This window comes from Ovis canadensis, chromosome 12, assembly GCF_042477335.2.
Source record: "Ovis canadensis isolate MfBH-ARS-UI-01 breed Bighorn chromosome 12, ARS-UI_OviCan_v2, whole genome shotgun sequence".
Classification (NCBI taxonomy): domain Eukaryota; kingdom Metazoa; phylum Chordata; class Mammalia; order Artiodactyla; family Bovidae; genus Ovis; species Ovis canadensis.
This window is the reverse complement of record NC_091256.1, coordinates 50,313,009-50,332,518: the sequence shown is the minus strand read 5'-3', so window position 1 is coordinate 50,332,518 and position 19,510 is coordinate 50,313,009. Positions and strand designations below refer to the sequence as shown.

Here is a 19,510-nt window from a genome sequence, read left to right as displayed (position 1 = left end):
CACTGTAATTCTTTGGTGCACTAAGACACTGAGCTGCCTTTGTACTTGCTAGCCCTCTGCCATGAGCACTCTCCATCAGACATTCACATCACTTACTTTCCCACATCTTTCAGGAGCCTACTCCAATCAAAGCAGCTTTCCCTAATTATTTTACTAAAAAAAAACTCACTTGACCTTCATTCAACAACACAAGAGAAGACCCTACACATGGACATCACCAGATGGTCAACACCGAAATCAGATTGATTATATTCTTTGCAGCCAAAGATGGAGAAGCTCTATACAGTCAGCAAAAACAAGACTGGGAGCTGACTGAGGCTCAGATCATGAGCTTCTTATTGCCAAATTCAGACCTAAATTGAAGAAAGTAGGGAAAACCACTAGACCATTCAGGTATGACCTAAATCAAATCCCTTATGATTATAAAATACAAGTGAGAAATAGATTTCAGGGACTAGATCTGATACAGTGCCTGATGAACTATGGACGGAGGTTCCTGACATTGTACAGGAGACAAGGATCAAGACCATCCCAATGGAAAAGAAATGCATAAAAGCAAAATGGCTGTCTGGGAGTCCTTACAAATAGCTGTGAAAAGAAGAGAAGCGAAAAGCAAAGTAGAAAAAGATATAAGCATTGGAATGCAGAGTTCCAAAGAATAGCAAGAGATAAGAAAGCCTTCCTCAGCAATCAATGCAAAGAAATAGAGGAAAAAAGAATGGGAAAGACTAGAGATCTCTTCAAGAAAATGAGAGATACCAAGGGAACAATTCATGCAAAGATGGGCTCGATAAAGGACAGAAATGGTAAGGACCTAACAGAGGCAGAAGATATTAAGAAGAGGTGGCAAGAACACACAGAAGAACTGTATAAAAAAGATCTTCATGATCAAGATAATCACGATGGTATGGTCACTTATCTAGAGCCAGACATCCTGGAAAGTGAAGTCAAGTGGGCCTTAAAAAGCATCACTACGAACAAAGCTAGTGGAGGTGATGGAATTTCAGTTGAGCTATTTCAAATCCTGAAAGATGATGCTGTGAAAGTGCTGCACTCAATATGCCAGCGCATTTGGAAAACTCAGCAGTGGCCACAGGACTGGAAAAGGTCAGTTTACATTCCAATCCCAGAGAAAGGCAATGCCAAAGAATGTTCAAACTACCGTACAATTGCACTCATCTCACATGCTAGTAAAGTAATGTTCAAAATTCTCCAAGTCAGGCTTCAGCAATACGTGAACCATGAACTTCCAAATGTTCCAGCTGGTTTTAGAAAAGGCAGAGGAACCAGAGATCAAATCGCCAACATCTGCTGGATCATCGAAAAAAGCAAGAGAATTCCAGAAAAACATCTATTTCTGCTTCATTGACTATGCCCAAGCTTTTGACTGCGTGGATCACAATAAACTGTGGAAAATTCTGAAAGAGATGGGGATACCAGACCACCTGACCAGCCTCTTGAGAAACCTATATGCATGTCAGGAAGCAACAGTTAGAACTGGACATGGAACAACAGAATGGTTCCAAATAGGAAAAGGAGTACATCAAGGCTGCATATTGTCACCCTGCTTATTTAACTTATATGCAGAGTACATCACGAGAAACGCTGGGCTAGAAGAAGCACAGTTGGAATCAAGATTGCTGGGAGAAATATCAATAACCTCAGATATGCAGATGACACCACTCTTATGGCAGAAAGTGAAGAGGAACTAAAAACCCTCTTGATGAAAGTGAAAGAGGAGAGTGAAAAAGTTGGCTTAAAGTTCTACATTCAGAAAACGAAGATCATGTCATCTGGTCCCATCAGTTCATGGGAAATAGATGGGGAAACAGTGGAAACAGTGTCAGACTTTATTTTTTGGGGCTCCAAAATCACTGCAGATGGTGATTGCCACCATCAAATTAAAAGACGCTTACTCCTTGGAAGAAAAGTTATGACCAACCTAGATAGCATATTCAAAAGCAGAGACATTACTTTTCCAACAATATCCATCTAGTTAAGGCTATGGTTTTTCCAGTGGTCATGTATGGATGTGAGAGTTGGACTGTGAAGAAAGCTGAGTACTGAAGAATTGATGCTTTTGAATTGTGGTGTTGGAGAAGACTCTTGAGAGTCCCTTGGACTCTAAGGAGAGTCCATTCTAAAGGAGATCAGCCCTGGGTGTTCTTTGGAAGGAATTGTGCTAAAGCTGAAACTCCAGTACTTTGGTCACCTCATGCGAAGAGTTGACTCATTGGAAAAGACTCTGATACTGGGAGGGATTGGGGACAGAAGGAGAAGGGGATGACAGAGGATGAGATATCTGGATTGCATCACCGACTCAATGCATGTGAGTTTGAGTGAACTCCGCGAGATGGTGATGGACAAGGAGGCCTGGCTTGTTGAGATTCATGGGGTCGTAGAGAGTTGGACATGACTGAGCAACTGAACTTAACTGAACTGACCTTCCTTCTCACAGTCTGCTCGTTTTAATTTTTTACAGAACTTATCATTCTAACAAATAACAGTTTACAGTGACACAGTTATTCATCCACGCTAATGTCTATTCCTTGAGGGGCAGGACCTCACTGTTCACTTCAGCATCACTAGTGTCTAGAAAGATAGCTGACAAAAAGCACACGCTCAGCAGGCTTTTGCAGAACGAACGAATAAAACATTAAGTATATGTGCATTTTTTAATAGAGATCATTTGTAACATTAAACACACAACCGTCAATGGGTAGAACAGAGTAATAAGTAACTATTAGAACTAACTACAAAAATCAAAGTGGTACAGAAGATATCTTTGTACCTACATATCACCTGGAAAGGGTCCGGTTTCACCCCATTTGGAGGGCACAGGGTGTGTCATGGGGATTCACTGTTTTAGGTACTAACCAGACAAGTGGAGGTAGAGATGGGGTTAAGAGGTCTACATGAAAACTAAAATAACAGCAAAGAAGAGAATGTTTTGGCACAAATCCTCTATCCTTTACTTCTGGAACTTTGTTAAATTCCAGTGTAACCTCAGGGATATGGTCAGGTCTGAAATCCCATCCAGATGCATCCCCTTCAGATGTTGTCGCACAATGTGCTTATATCTCAGACTTTCCCTTGAGAAGACTTTATACCTATCTGGGTCGAGAAATAACCCATCTTGTGCATGGGCAGTCGTATAAACTAATCTACAGCCAATCTAAGCACCACAAAGGTCAAGATGAAGTAAATCCCCCAAAGCTCAGTCTCAGTGCTTAACTTCTAGGGGGAACCTGGATAGTACAATATCTCAGGGGTAGCAAGGAAACAGTGAGAACCACACATCTGCAGAGTCTGTTTAATGCTGAGTGTACATATGTTGGGTGGGAATTCTGAAGTTTAAATTCAGATTAGTCTGTGTAATATTACATTTTCCAAAGAACACAAATAGAAGATCTGTTTATTAACTTGAATGAGAGAAGTGTCTCCAAGACACTTGAAGTATATTAATAAAGATAAGTGGGACTAGCAATGTAATATTTTTTGTTCTTTTTTTACTTACAGTGACATTAACCAGAGTTTAATTTTGGATACCGGTACTACAGACATAATGAAAGGAGGTAGCTTTTCATAAAAATTATATTTTAAAGAATATGAAAAAGTGTTATGACTAATAATATATATACTATGACTACATAAAGAATGTTATAAACTGCTTAAATGAATACTATAGAATAGTATACTGTAGAATAACATAAAAAGGAAAATAAAATTTTAAATTAAAACATAGAAACTCTCTCATGCTTTGAGATTACATTACATACATTAGGTTTTATGGCAAAGTTGGGCATTTTCTTTAACAAATATACTGGTAAACTTCTTAAAATAGAAGTCTAATGGATAAAAAGAAATATAAGCAAAGTAAAATGCTAAAACTATGCCAAATTAATTAAGTCAACTGCGAACTAGTCCTTCAGCATAAAGTATGTTGAATTATGCTTTCTCAAACATGGTTACTAATTTAAAAATAAGAGATCAATCCACTTACTAAAGATTTATCAGGGTAAACTCCAGCTCTCAGTAAAGATGCCTTCCAGCTGTCTACATCCTCCTGTGAATCACATGCCAGCTCAAGGAAGCGGTAGTCTTTGTATACATTCCTGGAGTGAAAAAAACAAAAGAAAAAATCAAGCTTTTTAGTTTTGAACCAAAACCAATAAGATTTCATATCCCTACAGACAATGATGATACAAAGGACAGTCCAAATGGAGGACTATCCAACAGTCATTGACGGAAAACAAAAACAATCTATTGCATTTAAAATAATTAACAAGTTCCTACATGTATGCATTATACAATTAAAACACCCTCATAAAAAGAACTGAGAGCCATCGCTACTGCTCAGCAATAAAAAGAGAAGGAACTAGAAATGTTTTCAGTGTGACAAACTGAGTGCCAGCTGATGGAGAATTGTTCTGAGGGGAATGGACTTGCCATTGCCTAGTAATTGTATAAGTTTTCAAAGTTGATTTACAAGTCTAAATGGCTCATAAAAACTTAAAATTATGGCAATAATCACAAAAGCTAAAATACTATGCTGGATTCAAATCAGAAATGCTCATCAATACTGTGAAAAGGAAAGAACATCAACCAGTATTTAACAGAGTAAATTGCCTATGAAGTTCATATTTATAACTGGGACAATATTATAATTTTATACATCCTTTCCTAATAATAAAATAATACACAAGATGTAATACTTGAATAATTTGGAAACTAGATAAAAGTATAAAACTGGATACAATCATCCATTTTCTACTGTTGACAGATAAACTCATTTCTTTATATTCTTTTGTTCTATGCATTTTTCATCCAGTTGATGTTCTTTCAATTTTGTGTCCTTTTCACTTACTAGCATATCATGGTCACATACTTATGCTATTACATCTTCATAAATATCAAATTATAATGGTATAATATTCATTAACATAAATGTATGATAATTTTCTTGACTTTCTCCTAATAAAAGATAAGTAATTTCCTTTATTTACAATCATAAATAATACTTAACTACATATTTTTATCCATAAGCCTTTATCTTTCTACCTTATTATCATTATTTTCTGAGGACAGATTCCTATAAATGGAGTTACAGAATCATTTTTCAAGACAATGATACATAAAGATAATTCTAGCCATCTTTCCAGAGAAGATAATCCAATTTAGACAGATACTAGCAAGGTACAAGATTAACAATCCTTTTCTCTTCTCTCTCCCAAGGTGTTCTCATTCATGCCTAAGAGTCTCAATTTACACCTAATCCAGATGACTTACATATTTACATCCCCTGTCTAGACCTGCCCCAGACTCATACTGCTCATTGACTTCTCCACTTTAATATCTCAAAGGCACTTGACATGAATGACTGAACTGGTGGTTTCCAACTTGATGCTCCCATTTCATGCAACATCAGTGTAATGACTATAATCTGGAGGCACCTTGGACATCTTCCACACTCTCATTTACCTCCTTACATCTTACTACCTAAAAGTGTACAACCTGTATAGTGACTTATCATTTTATTACTCTCTCTCTTTGGGGCTATTTCAATAAGCCTACTTACTGGTCTCCCAGCATCACTTGGACAATTTAAATTTGCTCTCTCCTGGGAATCCTTATTATCTGCTGAAAATGTGAATCAGATATTTTTACCCCTGTTATAAAACATCCCAATACTTCTTGCTTTTAGGAAAAGATCACTTGCTATCATAGCCTACAAAGCCCTTCATAGTCCGGCCCACCATGACCTTCCTCTCTAGCTTCTTTTCATACTCTGTTCTCCTTTGATTTTTCTGCCATGCTTACCATTTACCTCCTCAAATATGGCATGCCTACCCCTAAAGTCTTTGTATAAACTGCTATCTCTGTCTGCAGCTCTCTGTCCTTCCCTCACTATACAGTTAACTCCTACTCTTTCTTGGTATTTTAGCTTAACCATGGCTTTTTCAGACATTACTTCCCTGATTCCTCTACAGGACTTGTTCCTGTTTCACACATTTTTCATATTTTCATTTACCTTTCCTTCATAGTACGAATCATAGCTGTGATTTCAGTATTACATGTGGGTTTCTTTTTCTCTCTCTTTTCTATTTAATTTTGATAACATCTGTCTTCCCAACCAGCCTATAAGCAGTATTAAGTAGTGTATAGAATGTATCATTCTTATGCTCATCATTATATTTGCAGAGGATTCAGAAAGATGGTGGCTTCAGTGTGCTTTGTTTCCTCTCTACTTCCAACTCAGGTCAAATACATCCTCTTAAGTCAAGAAGGCATTAGGACTGGTAGTCTGGTAGAGGGTGTGAGATAGATAACTGCTGTGGTACTTTCTTGCTCTGGGATGAAAAAAAGCTTTGGGACCATAGCAGGAGAACTTTAAGACAAGGACTAGCATCTAGCAGCCCCTTAGTAGAGCTGACCCTCAATAATCATAGGACTGCTGAGTGTTCTCAATCCTCTGGCGGTAAGGAAGTATGAAAGGACTGAGTTTTTTCTAATCTAGTGAAAAAGAAAAGCTCTCTCCAGGTGTTTCAAAAGGAAACTGATAAATTGCCCACTTTTGGGCATGAAGACTTTGATGTTTGTTCCTTCCCACATTCACCAGTTCACTTAAAGTATCCACCAGTCGGATCTGTGCCATCATGAGCAAAGAAAATAAAAGGACATGCACTGAGGTCTAACAACCAGAGGAAACAAAGAATAAAGAAGGTAACCAGAGCAGTCTATCAACAACGGAGAATGGTTGGGGATTAAAAGAGAATAATAAGTATTTGAAGAGGTACAAGAGAGTATTAAAAAAGACTTATAGGACTAAGAAAGAAAGATTTTTAAGTTAGGATGTTGAGTAGGTAAGTTGAAGGAAAGGATGATGGATCTTGAGAACAGAATTGGTAGATTTTAAGATTCAGTAGGAGAGTTAACACCCAAAAATGATGTCCTTTTCATTATAGGGGACTAGATTGCAAAAGTAGGAAGTCAAGAAACACCTGGAGTAACAGGCATATTTGGCCTTGGAGTACGGAATGAAGCAGGGCAAAGGCTAACAGTTTCGCCAAGAGAACACACTGGTCATAGCAAATACCCTCTTCCAACAACACAAGAGAAGACTCTACACATGGACATCACCAGAGGGTCAACACCGAAATCAGACTGATTATATTCTTTGCAGCCAAAGATGGAGAAGCTCTATACAGTCAACAAAAACAAGAGCAGGAGCTGACTGTGGCTCAGATCATGAACTGCTTACTGCCAAATTCAGACTTAAATTGAAAAAAGTAGGGAAAACCACTAGATCATTCAGACTTAAATCAAATGACCTAAATCAAATCCCTTATGATTATAAAATATAAGTGAGAAATAGATTTAAGGGACTAGATCTGATAGACAGAGTGCCTGATGAACTATGGACGGAGGTTCCTGACATTGTACAGGAGACAGGGATCAAGACCATCCCCATGGAAAAGAAATGCAAAAAAGCAAAACGGCTGGCTGGGGAGGCCTTACAAATAGTTGTGAAAAGAAGAGAAGTGAAAAGCAAAGTAGAAAAGGAAAGATATAAGCATCTGAATGCAGAGTTCCAAAGCATAGCAAGGAGAGATAAGAAAGCCTTCCTCAGCAATCAATGCAAAGAAATAGAGGAAAACAATAGAACAGGAAAGACTAGAGATCTCTTCAAGAAAATGAGAGATACCAAGGGAACAATTCATGCAAAGATGGGCTCGATAAAGGAGAGAAATGCTATGGACCTAACAGAAGCAGAAGATATTAAGAAGAGGTGGCAAGAATACACAGAAGAACTGTACAAAAAAGATCTTCACGACACAGATAATCACAATGGTGTGATCACTCACCTAGAGCCAGACATCCTGGAATGTGAAATCAAGTGGGCCTTAAAAAGCATCACTACGAACAAAGCTAGTGGAGGTGATGGAATTCCAGTTGAGCTATTTCAAATCCTGAAGATGATGCTGTGAAAGTGCTGCACTCAATATGCTAGCAAATTTGGAAAACTCAGCAGTGGCCACAGGACTGGAAAAGGTCAGTTTTAATTCCAGTCTCAAAGAAAGGCAATGCCAAAGAATGCTCAAACTACCGCACAATTGTACTCATCTCACATGCTAGTAAAGTAATGCTCAAAATTCTCCAAGCCAGGCTTCAGCAATACATGAACTGTGAATTTCCAGATATTCAAGCTGGTTTTAGAAAAGACAGAGGAACCAGAGATCAAATTGTCAACATCCGCTGGATCATAGAAAAAGCAAGAGAGTTCCAGAAAAACATCTATTTCTGCTTTATTGGCTATGCAGCAGCCTTTGACTGTGTGGATCACAATAAACTGGAAAATTCTGAAAGAGATGGGGATACCAGACCACCTGACCGGCCTCTAGAGAAACCTATATGCAGGTCAGGAAGCAACAGTTAGAACTGGACATGGAACAATAGACTGGTTCCAAATAGGAAAAGGAGTACGTCAAGGCTATATATTCTCACCCTGCTTATTTAACTTATATGCAGCGTACATCATGAGAAACGCTGGGCTGGATGAAGCACAAGCTGGAATCAAGATTGCTGGGAGAAATATCAATAACCTCATATATGCAGATGACACCACCCTTACGGCAGAAAGTGAAGAGAAACTAAAAAGCCTCCTGATGAAAGTGAAAGAGGAGAGTTAAACAGTTGGCTTAAAGTTCAACATTCAGAAAACGAAGATCATGGCATCTGGTCCCATCAGCTCGTGGGAAGTAGATGGGGAAACTGTGGAAACAGTGTCAGACTTTATTTTGGGGGGCTCCAAAATCAAGGCAGATGGTGATTGCAGCCATCAAATTAAAAGACACTACTGCTTGGAAGGAAAGTTATGACTAACCTAGGTAGCATATTTAAAAGCAGAGACATCACTTTGCCAACAAAGGTCCGTCTATGCAAGGCTATGGCTTTTCAAGTAGTCATGTATGGATGTGAGAGTCGGACTGTGAAGAAAGCTGAGCACCAAAGAATTGATGCTTTTGAATTGTGGTGTTGGAGAAGACTCTTGAGAGTCCCTTGGACTGCAAGGAGATCCAACCAGTCCATTCTAAAGGAGATCAGCCCTGGGTGTTCTTTGGAAGGAATGATGCTAAAGCTGAAACTCCAATACTGTGGCCACCTCATGTGAAGAGTTGACTCATTGGAAAAGACTCCGATGCAGGGAAGGATTGGGGGCAGGAGGAGAAGGGGACGACAGAGGATAAGATGGCTGGATGGCATCACCAACTTGATGGACGTGAGTTTGAGTGAACTCTGGGAGCTGGTGATGGACAGGGAGGCCTGGGGTGCTGCGATTCATGGCGTCGCAAAGAGTCGGACACAACTGAGCGACTGAACTGAAATGAACTGAGGAGAGTTAAAAAAAATATAAAGAAAGACAAGTGTAGAGGAAAGAACCAGACAACTAACCTGTAAATAATAGGAGGTCCAGAAAAAGAAAAGGAAGATAGAAGGAGAAAAATAATTATAAAACATAAACTATTTTTTAAAAAGGAAATTTAGCCTATTTTTAGAAAGACTGAAATCTGTATATTGAAAACACTGTTTCAGGTAGAATTGGTGAGAAGAGATATGACACAGGCATGTGCTAAAATAAATCTTGTTTTTTGAGATAAAGAAGTCTTTTATAAAGAAACATCAAGTTGGTTAAAAAGGAAAAAGAATTAGACTGGCACTGGACTGAGCATTCAAAAGGTAGAAGGCAATGAAATAATATTCAAGCATCTTAAGAGGACTGCAAACTCAGAGTCCCACATCCAGCCAGGTTAGAACTACATACCCAAACTTGAGGGTTATATAAGGCAGTATTAGGATTACAACAACACTCAATAAACCTGGAGAGAATGTTCAAGGTGAAGAAAAACTAAGAGAAAACACTGGTGAGCAACAAAACTTGTCATATTCAGAGTCAAATTAAAATAACTAATGATAGATCATCTAAGAACTGCAATATAAGGACTCAAACTCTTAAAGTAGAAGAGTTCTGCAACAGAAATAGTCTAAAACTTGAGGGAGAATGAAAGGAAATAAAGATACCCCCAAGTTCTCCTCTGATGGATGCAGGGGTGAATAGTGGAGAAGCAAAAAATCCCAGAGTTCTCATATTGTTGGAAGAATGGGTAAGAAGAGAAGTAGGAGAAGAAAGTGTCTTGAGACAGAAATATTTGATAATTTGCCTCATGGAATAATAGGGCTATATACTGATGAGTTTAAATATTAATAAAATAAAAAGTACAGTAGAACTCCCCAATTTAAAGAAAGAAGTACAAGGAAAATTAATAGCTTCTTGATAAAATCCATAGAAAATTAAGAAAAGATACAGCAGAATAAGAAAATTTAATGACAGCAATAAAATCAAGTATATTGATTACCAAAGTAATAAAAGTAAACTGAATTCTGTCAGCTAAACAGATAATGTAGGTTGAAAAAATAAAGCTCAATTTTATGTTATTTGCAAAAATAAAGAAACAAGTAAAGAGATATCAGGCAAACAGAAAACAAAGAAAAAACTGCATTGAGCAGCAATATTAATATAGGCAAGATAGAATTTAAAAGTACTGAACAGGATAAACAGAAATATTATTAAAGTATAATTTATGAAGACTGCAAAATACTCTTAAACCTGTTTGCACCAAGTAACACAGTAGACAACTAAATGAAGCAAATGTTACTTAAAAATGTAAAGGTAAACTTGATATAACTATTGCATAAAATTAATTAAAGTATAAATATAGAAAGCTTTTAATATAGTTTTTTCAAATTAAACATAGTGGATAAAAGATAAGTAAATGCACAAAAGAAATAAATAATACAACTGATGAAGAAAATTTAATAGATTCCTTTATCACTTAAGTAGAAGATAAAGACTGTTTCATCATCAACAAATCATTTACAAAAGTCTGCCATATACTTGGATTTGTACATGTATGCAATATCAGCTTTAAGAAATTTTAAAAAATTAGAAGTTTTATGAATCATATTTTTTTGGTCATAAAGCAAAAAAAGGAAAATATTAATTTCTAAAAAAAAGACTCAAAAAGAAAGCACATTCTTAGATAATCCTTGTATTACAGAAGAAACAAAAACAAAATTATACATTATTTAGAAGGCAATTAAAAAATATAGATACATCATACCCAACCAATGAAGTACAACAAAGGCTGTGCTTTGGGAAATTTACGGCTTTAAATATATTCATCATTCAGAGAAAAAAGAAAAAATGTTAATGTTCATCTATAGAAAGAAAGGAAATTAACACAGATTAAAGCCAAAACTAATAAAATAGGAAATATTAAAAAAACATACAGGATAAAAATATCCATGAAAATTTTCATTTTAGTAATAGATAATAAATTTATGGTCATAACTAGGAGAAAAAACAAAAGTAATACAAGATCAAAAATGAGAAAGGATAGAATACACACCCACAAATATATAGGAGATTGAGAAAATTAGAATAAAATACTTTATGCGATCCTATGTCCAAAATAAGAACCTAGATAAAATTAATAATATACTAAAAAATATAAATCAACAAAGTTTACTCAAGCAGAGTTGGAAAATCCAAGAGGTTTTTACAAAACACCACTAGAATTAATAAGATTCTTGCTTGAAAGACTAATATTGACTGCAGGACAAATTACAAAAATCAATGACTTTTTTCAATACTCCCAATAACTTCGAAATGGAAAAAATACTCCATTCATATTAGGAGAAAGCCTACAAAACACATAAAAATAAATTTTCTTAAATTAAAACAAATATAAGATCTTCATAAATGGGAAAGCATTTTGGATGGGGTCGATTTGATTATACTATCATCCTAGTTCTTTCTAAGTAACTAGTGCTCGTGAGTGTTCAATAAATACTTATTGAATGACTACCCTCACACCCTTAAAAATATTGACTATCATCTTTAGAATACCTCTGCAAATAATTTTATAATTGAAAAGTTATTCTCCATCAAAGTTCTAACACTTTTGCTAATGGCTCAGATGGTAAAGAATCTCCCTGTAATGCAGGAGACCCAGGTTCAGTCCCTGGGTCGGGAAGATCCCCTGGAGATGGGAATAACTTTCTCTTTTTTTAACTTGCATTTGTCTGACTTATCTTTGTCTCTTTTATGTTTTTGCTTTTATCTATTTAATTTAGTTTTTAAAAGAAATATCTGTTATACATGCTAACCTTAGAGTAGGCTTTTATTTTTCATCCCAGTTTGAAAATCACCTTCTACAATCAGGAAAATTTTAATCATGTTTATTTCTCATCTTTGTCATTTCCTTTTTTTTTTTTTTTAGTGGTTTTCTACAGACTATCTTTAAAAGTTTTCCAAGTCATTCTTGAATTCATTTTTATATATAACATTTAGGAATAAAATCATAATTCTTAGTTTCTTGAGGGATTTAGAAGCTTTTACTTTCCATAGTATCTCATGACATTTGCAAATCTGTCTAGAGATACAAACCTAGAAATTATTTCTGAATTTTATTTTCACATCTTTGAGGCTCCTTTTCTCTTTCTTTCCTTTTGTATTCAATTTTGTTACACTCAAGCAATTATTTAGATGGAACTCTACATATTCAACTTTAATAAATATATCATCAGGCATTTTCCACCTGGGCTTCTCTATTTGTAAATTCTCATTTGGGTTCATTTTATGAGTTGGCTCAAAGTAGAGTTGGATATCTGAATTTTTGGTTAGGGCAGTCTCCACATTTCTCACACTGATTCAGTGAGTAAGTGAAGAAATTTATTTATTTATTATTTATTTTTTACTAGGTAGTCCAATTTTCCTTAATCAGGGTAAAGCATGCACTAGTCACTCAAAGGATTTCAATCTAGTTCACTCCATGAGTCTTGCAAATAGTTGATTGATGTTTGCACTTTTCAGTGCTTTTGACTTTCCAACTCTGGGGTGTATGACTTTTTTCGGATAGAGTGATGGATGGAGAAGGGTAAAAGAGAAACTTCTAAGTTTTTACCTTCTTACAAGAGAAATCATCTCCTTTAATATCCATAGCAACTCTGCAAAATTGATCATAAAGCTGTTTTACAGTTAAGCAAAATGAGATTGAGAGAGATTAGGTGACTTTCCCCAAATCACATAGCTAAGAGATGGCACCACCTGGGCCTACCACATTCCTTGGCATACAGCCTTTGTAAAGCAAATATTAGTCCTATGAATGAACAAATGTATCAATGAATAAATGAACTATGGAATGGGCATATTTTTAAAAACACTTTTTTCATTTTTGACTGGATTCTTAACTTTCGACAGAAACCTAAAATTTAAAAAGTTTGAAGAGGCAAACTACAATAAGTAGAATGAAAAATTTAATTAAATTGGGGTATATTTAAAGGAAATATATCTTCCGAGTATGACAGTTTATTGTTGGAAAATCTGAAAGGTCATATCTTTGCTACAGAGCAGAAAGGGTAATGGATTATCTTGGTGGAATCAAAATTCATCAGCTTTTAATTTTCTAATTATTTTTATACAATAGCTTTTAGTTACCACTTAGGTTTCTATCTGAGTCATTTCAAATGCACAGTATGAGTTACTTTAAGATGTAAAGGTATGGGGAAGGCAAAGTTGGACAAATGCCATGGGAGTGCTTGGCCAGCTGAAGAGCAGGAAAAGTAGAGACTTTCCACACTCTCTAAAGCAGATCTGAAGAATTCAGCTTTGGCCCATTCTTACTGACCTTTCTCTGGAGTATTTTCTTTCAGGGGTTCTTCACATGGAAAATTTTGATTTTTTTTTCCTTCTAAGGATAGCCAAATTCTTGAGAGGGAAAATAATTATCTGGTTGAAACATTAGAAGAGGGTCAAAGGCTTCTGGTGGCTTTGGCTGCCTCATTTTTACCCATTTTTGAAGCCTCATCTTAGGCTGTGTCTAGACATCCAAAGAGAGTTGGATACAGGTCGAAAACACTGAATTGAGCTGATTTACTGGAAGTCTCATAAATTCTGTGGATACAGCTTCCAGGGTCTCACCACATCTTGTAGCTATAGAGATAACCCACAGCAATTTGTACTGACTGCATGTTTTTTTGGTTTATTTAGTCTATTTCAGCTGCAATCACACAGATATGAGCTTCTGAATGATTTCACCATGAAATCAATCTTAACTATGTGTTTTGCAGTTTGAAAAAACAAAATTCGTCTCAATATTAAAAATGATCATAAGAAAGTATATCCCGTAGGTAGGCTTTTAAGTGTTACACTGTTGGAAAGATGACCACATGAGCCCATATTTGATATTTCATGAACCCACTTTCATTCACACCATAAGAAAGTCTTTGAGTGTTAAAAATGTGAAGTTTAATTTCCTTGCCTATGACAGCTCTTCAAACATCTGAGACCAGATATAATGTGTCCCACAAGTCTTCTAGTCCCTAAGCCAACCCTTTTGTACTTTTCCAAGCATTTCTCATATGAAGAGGATTCTAGATAACACTGCATCCTTCTTGCATTCTTGTGATTTGCTCTATTTTAAATGGATTTTCTGAAAATGAGATGCCAGCAACTTATCACAAATCTCGAGATACAATGTTATTCAGATGTAAGGAAGAAATCTGGCAGAATTTTTACCTGCATTATGGACAGTAAACCTTTACTAATGTAAGTTTAATTAAAACGTAGTAGGATCAAGACCATAAACTCCTATTAAAATCCAGGCTGTGCCATTTATTATCTTATATGACATTGGGTTCCAAAATCACTGCTGATGGTGACTGCAGTCATGAAGTTAAAAGACACTTGATGCTTGGAAGGAAAATTATGACAAACCTAGGCAGCCTATTAAAAAGCAAAGACATCACTTTGCTGACAAAGGTCCATATAGTCAAAGTTATGGTTTTAAAAGAGAAGCAAAAATACATTGTCAGCATTTAACAAGTTGAGAAATTATAAAACTAGACAGAGCAAAATGCAAAAGTTAGGAACTAATTATGGAAAACTGAATTATCATTGGTAAAACTTAACAGCTTCTTCTTTGATGAATCAAATAAAGAAACAGCCCTGTAATATCTAGTAAATAAAAGATGAGAGAAACAATCAAAATCAGGAATGGGACTTATACTTTAACAGGGAGCAGATTAAATTATTACAAGATATTTTAAGTATATTTTAAGTATTTTTTGGCATCCCAGGTAGCACCAGTGGTAAAGAATCCATCTCCCAATTCAGGAAATGCAAGAGACAGGGGTTCAATCCCTGGATTGGGAAGATGCCCTGGAGGAAGGCATGGCAACCCGCTCCAGTATTCTTGCCTGGAGAATCCCAAGGACAGAGGAGCCTGGTGGGCTACAGTCCACAGGGTCTCAAAAAGTAGACATTACTGAAGTAAGTTGGCATGTACACACTTGCATGTAGACTTTTATGATAGTGAATTTATAAGTATCAATGTTGGAGACAATTTCTAAGAAATGAAATAAGAATCATAAAATTTCAACTGACCAATATCCACAGGATAAACTAGAAAACAATTAAAACTTTTTTTCAAAATAGTTCTGATTTCAGAGAGTTTATAGTTCTTTCCAAAATTTAAGGGAAAGATTCTTCTATGCAGGACATCTCAGAAACATTAATAGGCCAATATACATTGGAAATTAGGAAAAGAACATGCTAAGTAGAATCCCCCAAGTTTATTTGACCTTATAAACTTTTCTCCTTGAATTTCTCACAAACCTAGTGTGTATTTTAAGGACCAAACTTTGGGCTATGTCTCTATAAACCAATTTCACCTATGAATAAACATGTAAAACTTCTAAAAGGTAAGTTAGAAAATTGAGTGTAATAAAATGTTTAAAAGTATGACCTTGAATAGTCAAAGAAATCTTGAGGATGAAGAATAAAGGTGAAGGCATCATATTCCCTGATTTCAGACTCTAGCACAAACCTAGAGTAATCAAAATAGTATAGTATTGACATAAAAAAAGACATATAGATCAATATAACAGAATAGAAAGCCCAGAAATAAACCTGTACATACATGGTAAATTAATTTCCAACAGAGGAACCAAGAATATACACTGGGGAAAGACAGACCCTTCAATAAATTCTGTTGAGGAAACTAGGCAGTCACATGCAAAAGAATAAAACCAGATCACTATTCTGCACCATACACACAAGTAAATATACAATGGATTAGCAATTTGAAATTAAGAGCTGAAACCATAAAACTCCTAGAAGAAAACAAGCATTGAGCTGCTTAACACAGGTCCTGGTGATGATTTTTTAGATTTGACACCAAATGCAAAGGCAACAAAATTACATTAAGCTAAAAATTCCTTTGCACAGCAAAGGAAACCATAAACAGAATGAAAAGGCAACATACATAATGGGAGAAAATATTTGCAAATTATATGTATGATAAAGGGGTTAATATCCAAATATAAAAAGAACATATAACTCAAAACCAACAACATTAAGCAGAAGAACGAGTCAGTGAGCTTGAAAATAAAATGGTGAAAATAATTTCTGAAGAGCAGAATAAAGCAAAAAGAATGAAAAGAACTGAGGACAGTCTCAGAGACTTCTGGGACAATATCAAACACACCAACATTTGAATTATAGGGGTCACAGAAGAAGAAGAAAAAAAGAAAGCGTATGAGAAAATTTTTGAAGAGATTATAGTTGAAAATTTCTCCAACATGAAAAAGGAAATAGTCAATGAAGTCCAATAGGTGCAAAGAGTCCCATAGAGGATAAACCTAGGCAGAAACATGCCAAGACACATACTAATCAAACTAACAAAGACTAAACACAAAGAAAGAATATTAAAATCAGTAAGGGCAAAGCAACAAGTAACATACAAGGGAAACCCCATATGTTTCAGGCCAGAATGAAATGGCAGGATAGATTTAAAGTACTGAAAGGGAAAAGGGAAAAACCTACAACCAAGATTATTGTACCTGGCAAGGATCTCATTCAAAATGATGGAGAAATCAAAAGCTTTTCAGACAAGCAAAAGTTAAGAGAATTCAGTACCACCAAACCAGCTTTACAACAAATGTTAAAGGGATTATATAGTCAAGAAATTCAAGAGAAGAAAAAGATCTACAAAATCAAACCCCAAACAATTAAGAAAACGGCAATAGGAACATACATATCAATAATTACTTTAAATGTAAATGGATTCAATGCTTAACCAAAAGACACTGACTGGCTGAATGGATATAAAAATAAGACCCATAAATATGCTGTCTACAAGAAACCCACTTCAGACCTAAAGACACATTTAGACTGAAAGTGAGAGGATAGAAAAAGATATTCCATTCCAAATGGGAAGCAAAAGAAAGCTGGAGTAGCAATCCTTATAGCAGACAAAATAGACCTTGAAATAGAGAAAATTACAAGAGATAAGGAAAGACACTACATAATGATCAAGGGATCAGTCCAAGAGGAAGACATAACAATTGTAAATATCTATGCACACAACACAGGACCACCTCAATACATAAGACAAACACTAACAGACATAAAAGGAGAAATTGACAGTAACACACTAATACTAGGAGACTTTAACACCCCACTCACACCAATGAACAGATCATCAAAATAGCAAATTAATAAGGAAACACAAGTCTTAAATGATACATTAGATGAGATGGATCTCATTAATATCTTCAGGACATTCCATCCAAATGCAGAAGAATACACCTTATTCTCAAGTGCACATGGAACGTTCTCCAGGATAGACCACACCTTGGGTTACAAATCAAACCTCAGTAAATTTAAGAAAATTTAAATTGTATCAAGCATCTTTTCCAACCACAACCCTGTGAGACTAGATATCAATTACAAGGAAAAACTGTAAAAAACACAAACACATGAAGATTAAACAATATGTTTCTAAATAGCCAACAGGTTACTGAAGAAATCAAAAGGGAAATAAAAAAATTTCTAGAAACAAATGACAATGAAAACACGACAACTGAAAACCTATAGGATGCAGCAAAAGCAGTTCTAAGAGGGACGTTTATAGCAATACAATCCTAACTCAGGAAACAGGAAAAACATCGATTAGACAACCTAACTTTACACCTAAAACAACCAGAAAAAGAAGAACAAAAACCCCCAAAATTAGCTGAAGGAAATAAATCATAAAGATCAGAGCAGAAATAAATGAAAAAGAAAGGAAAGAAACAACAGTAAAGACTAACAAAATTAAAAGCTGGGTCTTTGAGCAGATAAACAATATTGACAAATCTTTAGCCAGATTCATCAAGAAAAAAAGAGAGGATAATCAAATCAACAGAATTCGAAATGAAAAAGGAGAGGTTACAACAGACAATGCAGAAATACAAAAGATTATCAGAGACCATTATGAACAATAAAATGGATAACCTGGAAGAAATGGACAGATTCATATAAAAGTTCAATTCTTATAAAAGTTCAGACTGAACCAGAAAGAAATAGAAAATGAACAACCAAATTACAAGCACTGAAATTGAATCTGTGATCAAAAATCTCCCCAAAACCAAAAGCCCAGGACCAGATGGCTTCACAGGAGAATTCTATCAAAAATTTAGAGATCTAATACCTATCCCTCTAAAACTCTTTCAAAAAATGGCAGAGGAAGGAACACTTCCAAACTCATTCTATGAGGCCACCATCACCCTGATACCAAAACCAGACAAAGACAACACAAAAAAAGAAAACTGCAGGCCAATATCACTGATGAACATAGATGCAAAGATCCTCAACAAAACTTTAGCAAACAGAATTCAGCAACACATCAAAAAGCTCATACACCATGATCAAGTTGGGTTTATTCCAGGGATGCAAGGATTCTTCAATACATGCAAATCAATCAATGTGATACACCATATTAACAAATTGAAAGATAAAAACCATATGATCATCTCAACAGATGCAGAAAAAGCCTTTGACAAAATTCAGCACCCATTTATGATTAAAACTCTTCAAAAAATGGGCATAGAAGGAACCTACCTCAACATAGTAAAGGCCATATATGATAAGCCTACAGCAAACATTATTCTCAATGGCGAAAAACTGAAAGCATTCCCCCTATGATCAAGAACAAGACAGGGTGTCCACTTTCACCACTATTATTCAACATAGTTTTGGAAGTCCTAGCTACAGCAATCAGAGAAGAAAAAGAAATAAAAGGAATCCAGGTTGGAAAAGAAGAAGTAAAGCGCTCACTGTTTGCAGATGACTGTACATAGAAAACCCTAAACATAGTATGAGAAAATTACTAGAGCTAATCTGTTTTTTTTAATCTGTTTTTAGCAAAGTTGCAGGATACAAAATCAATACACAGAAATTACTTTCATTTCTATATACTAACAATAAAAAATCCAAAAGAGAAATTAAGGAATCAATCCCATTCTCCATTGCAAGAAAAAGAATTAAATATCTAGGAATAAACTTACCTAAGGAGACAAAAGAACTGTACACAGAAAATTATAAGACACTAATGAAAGAAATCAAAGA

At 35.5% G+C, this 19,510-nt stretch overlaps 1 protein-coding gene across 6 annotated transcripts in view; it reads right to left on the bottom strand.

Annotated features, from left to right (window-relative positions):
- Window positions 1-19,510, bottom strand: part of DNM3 (dynamin 3) — a 638,181-nt gene that overhangs the window by 110,130 nt on the left and 508,541 nt on the right. For all 6 annotated transcript variants that reach the window (XM_069545637.1, XM_069545635.1, XM_069545641.1 and 3 more), the window contains one exon: window positions 4,004-4,115. In XM_069545637.1, coding sequence (XP_069401738.1) covers window positions 4,004-4,115 — 112 coding nt within the window. The remainder of the gene's footprint in view (window positions 1-4,003; window positions 4,116-19,510) is intronic.